Source organism: Manihot esculenta, chromosome 8 (genome assembly GCF_001659605.2).
Source record: "Manihot esculenta cultivar AM560-2 chromosome 8, M.esculenta_v8, whole genome shotgun sequence".
Classification (NCBI taxonomy): Eukaryota; Viridiplantae; Streptophyta; class Magnoliopsida; order Malpighiales; family Euphorbiaceae; genus Manihot; species Manihot esculenta.
In genome coordinates this window covers 25,437,364-25,445,279 of record NC_035168.2, presented here as the reverse complement: position 1 = coordinate 25,445,279, position 7,916 = coordinate 25,437,364, and the positions used below count along the sequence as shown (strand labels likewise).

Here is a 7,916-nt window from a genome sequence, read left to right as displayed (position 1 = left end):
TGTGATAAAAAAAATAAATTATAATGTGATTATAATTATAAAATTACTATTATATTTAATTAATGTTTTTAAATATTCATTGCCAATATTCTTATTTTTATTGGATAATAATTAGAACCGTTGAAATTATATACATTATATTTTTTACTTTTAAAAGAAGCAACTGATTTTATAAGTTGAAATATATGAGATATATAGAATTAATAAGTATTTATTTTATAAATAAGTACATTGAACTGACCCTACTGAGAAATATATATAAAGAATAACTTGTGTATGTGGATTACTCAAATGATGGTTATATAAATGATCATTTGAATTGAAATTAATAAATCATCTTATATAGATACTTCTACACTTGATTCATCTTATGCATTACTTAATTCATGAGTAATAAATGGGGATGAACTGCGTATAGTATAAACTATATGAAAATGTTTATGTGATTGCGATAGGATTATCACCCTAGATTTCTTAGATAATATCTCATTTGTTCTTTGCTTAATCATAAAATCTTTGCGTAAGATAAAATAAAAATAACAAATTAAATTTGAAATTTCATTTAATTGGTCAATGACTAATAAATGAGAATTAATATGATTTAATATAGCAAACATACTCCATGTATTAAATGTTAAATTAGGATATTTGTGATGAACAATATTAATTACACTGAGAAACCATATGCTGAAAGGTTAAGTCAAACTACTATTGACATTTTAAATATTTGGATAGTCTTGATATGTTGTTAGAAAAGTTCTTGACATTCAAATTAATTAATTAGTTAATTATATTTGTTACCAATATGTTTAGAATTTAATGGGTCACATGCATAAAGAATATCATGAGAAATTAAATCAAGTAGAACTTGATTGTATGAAATTTTAAGACATTAGGATAAAATTATATTGTAATTTGAAATGATTAAGATTTTGACCTAATTAATTAAGTAGTGACATAATTGAATTTTTCAGAAATTTATAACTGTTTATTAAAGTTCTGGGCCACAATTGTACTTTATAATACGGACCAACAAGCACAATCACATGGGAATAAAGGGAGCAAGGATCCATTGGTATTTCCTAGTGGACCAATGACAAAGAGTGAAGCTAAGAAGTTTGAAGCAGCTATGAATTTACACATTCAAGAACAAGTAATACAAGAATTGACTGAGTTTGCCATTGACAAATATCTTGTGGAGTTTGAAAACACACATAAACTTTTCACTTTGCTTGAGGTGTGTAATAGAGATGGCGCTGCCTAATTTATTCAGTCTTGTTATGATGCATTTGCTATATTTTATTATTTAAATACTTGTTTTATTTTGTTTTGTTTGGCCTTGTATTCTGACAATAATTTCTCTTCTAAATTTTAGAGTGTTGGACTATGTTTTGGAATTTATGAGTTTGATGTGTTATTTTAGTATGTGATTGGATTTAAACCTTATGTGTGGTTCGACCAAGTCTAAGAAGAGTGTCTTACGATTTTATTATTTTATCTTTACTATATAAGGATAAGGAATGCTTGTAAGAGGGAACTTTTAAATCAAAATTTCAGAACTCTTCTTCATACTTTTGGCATGTATTGCATTGAGTGAGAGTGAGGATTTATTTTCATCAATTGCATCAAGAATCATGGCTAACTTATCAACTATTCATTGTGTTGTTTATCGGATTCTCATCTAAATCTTTCTATCATCAGTGTTTCGGCTTCTCTAAGTATGGTGTGTCATAGGAGGTGAGTTTATCAAATTTTTGAATTTCATATTTACTTGTGTGTGTGAATTTGAGGTTTGTGCCATAAGGTTCCATGTCAATTTATTTATTTAATTAGCTAAATAAATAAATAAATATTATTATACTAAATCTTAGAGACTTAATATAAAATGATCTCTTATGATACTCTATAGCTAACCTTTTGGTGATCAGAAATTTTACTATTTAAAATATTTTCTCCTTCTTTCTGTTGTTTTTAATCTTATTAAAACCTAAGGACTCTTATTTTTTTCAAAAAGAAAAATATAACTGCTGAGTTTAGTCAAAATTAAATAAATTGAAAATTGAGTAGAAATAAATTAAAATATTCAAACTAAGATTTAAACTATAATAGAACCCTGATTTTGACCTCTTAAACAACTAAACAAAAATCTCAAAATTATTCGGTTTAAATCGAAATAATTGATTAAATCAAATTAATTTAAAAATTCAGTTAAAAAAAATATTTTTTTCGATTCAATTCGATTTTAATGAAAAAAATTCAACAAAACTAAATAAAACTGATTAATTAATAATATTATATTATTTTTCAATATAGAGAGTAGAGAGTTCAGACCCTACTTAAAGTTGAAAAACTTGAATTAAATCTTAAAATATTAAAAATAAAAAAATTTTAAAAATTTTAACCAATCAAATTAAATTAAATCGATTCGATTTAATTTAAATGAGTTTTCTCTTATTCAATTTAATTCTAATTTTCAATTTTAAATTAAATCCGAAATGATGACTTCAAATTTATTTATGGTTTTTGGCTCATAATTTGGTGAGTGGTGGCCTAGATGGTCCACTAGCAAATGATAAATATAAAGAAAAGGCACGCCTAAATCATGGTCCACACGTTTTGAATTGCCAAAATGATATGCCCAGATCATGATCATCCATCGTGCCTTGTTTCACTTTTTCTCTTTTATAAAAGCCAAATTAAAAGCTAAAAATAAAATCCTTAAAAGTTAAAGCAACCAGGATGTATGTATATATCTTTTACCAAAAAAAGTCATATGTTCTCATTTATTTTTCAAACCGTCCCAATCTTTATCTTAGAAAATTTGAAGCGAGTAAACTTTACTACTTGAGTAACTAAAGACTGTTGTCGTATTAAACAAAGGCACTGACGTATATCAATTGGCCAATAATTATCTTCCATTATATTATTAATATTTTTTAATAATTTTTCATGCAATAAGCTCTCTCCTTTGTAAGCATTAACTACATTTGTAAAACTGAAAGCATTATATGTATAAAGGTTTTATTATAACTATTGATATAGTGAATTTCATTTACATTTTATTAATATCTAATCATTATACATACAATATTATCCTCTTAAGTTGATACTTCTTGCAGACTTCATAAATCTAAAACATGCATATTATGAGCCAAATTTATTGCTAGTATAGACCTTAGAATCACAGTTAAAGGAAAGAAATATGGAGTCCAAACAGTAAAAGAGAAATACCATTGTTAATCTTCCAAGTATACATGAATAAAAATATAATAAAATCAAATATTATTAATTTTTTATATTAATCTCATCTTTTTAAACTTTTATCTGCCGTGTATTTATATTTTTATTGATTATAATTGCAAATTTTATTTAAACTTCAGTTTTTTAAAAAAGGAGGTGTAAGATAAAGATGATTTAAAATTGCTTTAATAAAAATCATATACATGCACCATTCATTTAATTAGCCTAATACTTTGTAAAATTTAAGACACGAACTTCTGGATTGGATCAACTCCAACTAAAGTTGGGATAACTATCTTTTGATTCATCACTACATAACCACCCCAATAATTGATTCTTCTAATAAATTTTACTTTTAAATTAAGATTTATTAATTTATTTAGTAATTATAATTTTTTTTTTAAAATGAAAATTGGAGAGAGACGCGTGAAATTTCAAACTCCTCAAATAATTTATTCAGATGTACTTAATATCAGATTAAATCTGTGAGTGTTTAATAATTATAGTTAATAATATTTTTTTAAAAAATAAAGCTTAGAAGAGACGTAAGATCTTTTTATTTTAAGACAATTAACTTTAATTATAATTTCAATTTTAATTTTAAATTCTTAATTTTAAAAATGATTTTAATTGATAATTTATTTTTATCGTATTGACATTTTTTTAATATGTGAACAAAATTTTTATTAAAATATAGTGAATTTATATATTAATATAATATTTTAATTTTAATTGATTAAATACATAAATTAATTTATACATCTAAATTGTATATAATAATTTTTTCAATAATCAAGGGCTAATTGGTAAAAGTGGGAGAATCTTAATTAGGAAGGATGAACTGTAGTACACCACAACTCACAATGAGTGCAATTGAGGAGGAAAAAGACTACAGCTTTTTATTATTATTTTTATTATTTTTCAAAGATAAATATATATATATTTAACAGCAAATATTATAATATAGCTAAATAAACAGCAGAGGTAAATCAGCATATACACATGCGAAAAGTAGATAGAAGCATGTACACGGATGAGACGCATTCACACGAGTCAAGGATATACACTACTTACAATTAAAAAGACAACGGTTGAGTTTGACGAGGCAAAAATTATTAGAAACTCAATGCCACCTTGAAATCATGCACTTAATCAGTAGTATTAAAATAAATTAAATATTTTATAAAAAAATAAAAATAAAAATTTTATTTATTTCACAGAAAAACACTTTTCATATTATTTTGGTATTTGAACCATTAAAAAAAATAATTAATAGCAAATATTTTTTTTAGTTAAAAGAAAAAATTAAATTATTTTCTACATTTTAAAAATATTTTTAAAATTATATATAAATTTATTAATATATTTTAATTTTTAATTAATTTTATATTATATAATGATTTGTTGAGAAATCGACGATATTCTATGAAATGACTATTAAATTTGAAATTTTAATTTAATTTTATATTATTTTTTAATAGTATTATATTATTTTAATAATATAAAAATATTAAATTTTATTAAAAATTAAAATATTTTAATTAAATTTTATAATATTAAAAATAAAATGTAAAACATTACAAAAAAAATTTAAATGATTAAATTGAATCGAATCAATTTGATTTAAATCGATTTATTTTTTTATAAATATTTAAATTTAAATTTTTTATTTATTCTGTTAATTTTAATTTTGAACTAAACGGACTGAATATGGATCATAACAATTAACCCAACACCTCAATATAAAGTGGTATACATGAGAGAGGCATTTCTCCTAAGTTTAATCTATAAAAAATTATTGAATGTAATTGTGCTACTACTTAAAATTATTTATATAATATAACAAATAAATAAATATAATTTATACATAATGAGTGAATTTTAATAGAATAACTCCTTAATGTATTTTTTTTGTATAAAATAAAATTATTTTTATATAAAGTCCCTCAATTGAATTGTTATACCAGCATTCCACTTTTTTTTTCTTTTGAGCTGCAGCATTCTACATGGTACTATTATTGCGCCTTCACTATTAATGGTCTTTATTTTCTGACGGAGGTACTGTAACCCCATGTGAACAAATTCATACTCTTTCATTTCCCTGCCTACACTACAAACTACAAACTACAAACCACCACTGCCTACACTACCCTGCTCTGCTCTTTCTTTGAAAACACATTCCAATCTCAGAAACCTTTCTTTTACAGACGATCCGCATTTGATTTTCCAATGTCTTGATCTTTCTCGTCCTTATATATGGCATTTACTCTCAGGTTTTTCTCTGCTTTTGTCTTGTTCTTCATCCCAGTTTCATGTCACCCCAATGAACTCTTCTTTGCTGGATTTAAAGATGTTGGTGCCAATATAACCTTGAGTGGAGTTGCAGAGATTGGTAAAAATGGCATTCTTCGCTTAACTAATGAAACCAGTAGATTAATGGGTCATGCTTTTTATTCTTCTCCATTTCAGTTCAAGAACTCTACTAATGGCAAAGCTTTCTCTTTTAGTACCTCTTTTGCTTTTGCTATAGTCCCAGAGTATCCAAAGCTCGGTGGCCATGGTCTCGCTTTCACAATCTCAACTTCAAAGGATCTGAAGGCTCTCCCCAGTCAGTATCTTGGCCTTCTCAATTCAACTGATTTAGGTAACTTCACAAATCACCTTCTGGCTGTTGAATTCGACACTGTTCAAGATTTCGAGTTCGACGACATCAACGACAACCATGTTGGTATCGATATCAACAGCTTGAAGTCTAACGCATCTGCTCCTGCAGAATATTACACTGACAATTCTACAAAGCTGGGTCTGAATCTCAAAGGTAGATATCCAATCCTGGTTTGGATTGATTACGATTCAGTAGAGAATCTTCTCAATGTGACTATTTCGCCCACCTCGAAGAAACCCAGATTGCCAATCTTGACATTTCCGATAGATCTCTCACCAATATTTAAAGAATATATGTATGTGGGATTTTCTGCTTCAACAGGTTTGCTCGCTAGCTCACACAATCTCTTGGGCTGGAGCTTTAAGATGAATGGCCAAGCTCCAGCTCTGGATCTTTCTTCTCTGCCTTCACTTCCGGCTGGTCCCAGAAAGAAGCACATGGGTTTAACAATAGCGGTCGCAGTCTCGTCAGTTTTTCTTGCAATTATCGCATTAGCCGTTGCTAGCTTCTACGTGATTAGAAAAATCAAGAACACTGAGATAATAGAAGATTGGGAGCTGGAGATTGGTCCTCATCGATACTCTTATGAAGAACTCAAGCAAGCAACCAATAGTTTCAGCGACAAGGAGCTACTTGGGCAAGGTGGTTTTGGCCAAGTTTTCAAAGGTACACTTCCCGGTTCAAAGACTCAAGTAGCAGTCAAGCGAATTTCAAATGACTCTAAACAAGGTCTGCGCGAATTCGTATCAGAAATCGGTAGTGTTGGTAGACTTCGTCACCGGAATCTGGCTCAACTGCTGGGTTGGTGTCGGCGACGAGATGATTTTCTTCTCGTTTATGAATATATGGCTAATGGGAGTTTAGATAGGTTTCTGTTCGATGAACCAAGAATAATTTTAAACTGGGAATTGAGGTTCAAGATTATAAAAGATGTTGCTTCTGGGCTTCTTTATTTACACGAAGGCTACGAGCAGGTGGTGATTCACAGAGACGTCAAAGCCAGCAATGTCCTTCTAGACAGCGAGCTAAACGGCAAACTTGGCGATTTTGGTCTTGCAAGACTATACGAACATGGCTCGAACCCAAGCACGACACGGGTCGTGGGCACATTGGGGTATCTAGCACCAGAATTGCCGAGGACAGGGAAGGCCACAACAAGCTCAGATGTGTATGCATTTGGTGCACTTTTGCTTGAGGCAGCTTGTGGGCGCAGGCCCGTTGAACCCAAGGCGTTGCCGGAGGAGATGGTGCTGGTGGATTGGGTGTGGCAAAGGTTCAGAGAAGGCAGAGTCCTTGATGTGGTGGACCACAGGCTAAATGGTGAGTATGATGAGAGGGAAATGACGATGGTTCTGAAATTGGGGATAATGTGCTCAAACAATGTGCCAATAGCTAGGCCAACAATGAGACAAGTGATGAGGTTTTTGGATGGAGAGGCTCAGCTGCCGGAAAATTTGAGGGCTCCAAACGGAGCAGAATATGGTGACGGAGGAGGAATGGAGATAATTGATGGGTTTGATGATTTTGTGGACTCATTTGCATCTTCTTCGTTTGATAAAATGAGCTCATCATATTCGTTTATGGAACATAGGGATGGTGGTAATAGTTTTGCTTCTGTTTCTACTTCTCTTTCTCTTCTCCATGTTAGAGGAGAGACAAGGTAGCTATTGATTGGGAGGTTATAATTTCTTTTTAACATTCTCTCTAATGTTAACCGAATGTAAAGTTTACATCCTTTGGTAGTTTTATTAACTTAATTGAATAAAATCACAACCTATTGAAAAAGAAGTAAAAGTTTATTACACATTCATGACTGCACTGCACATTAAATTTTGTTGAATTAATCTCAAATAATAGAGATTCCTAAATATGTATTTAGCTATATTTTTTAGGGGCAAAATTCAAAATAGCTTTGAAATATCATTTCCAATAGTGGAGGTTTTGTGTCTAATTATTTAATTTATTAAATTTAATATCAAATAGTTCCATGTTTAATTAAATTTGAAAAACA

General features: G+C 28.9%; 1 protein-coding gene across 2 annotated transcripts; it reads left to right on the top strand.

Annotated features, from left to right (window-relative positions):
- Positions 1–5,214: 5,214 nt before the first annotated feature.
- On the top strand, positions 5,215–7,648 carry LOC110621699 (L-type lectin-domain containing receptor kinase S.4). Of its 2 annotated transcripts, XM_043959328.1 has the most exons (2): positions 5,215–6,058; positions 6,227–7,648. In XM_043959328.1, exons 1-2 carry the CDS (start codon positions 5,497–5,499, stop codon positions 7,567–7,569), a joined length of 1,905 nt encoding a protein of 634 aa, XP_043815263.1. In that variant the 5' UTR covers positions 5,215–5,496; the 3' UTR covers positions 7,570–7,648. The 2 variants fall into 2 exon arrangements, with proteins under 2 accessions (XP_043815263.1, XP_021621678.1); XM_021765986.2 differs by having other exon boundaries at positions 5,215–7,648.
- The last annotated feature ends 268 nt before the right edge of the window (positions 7,649–7,916 follow it).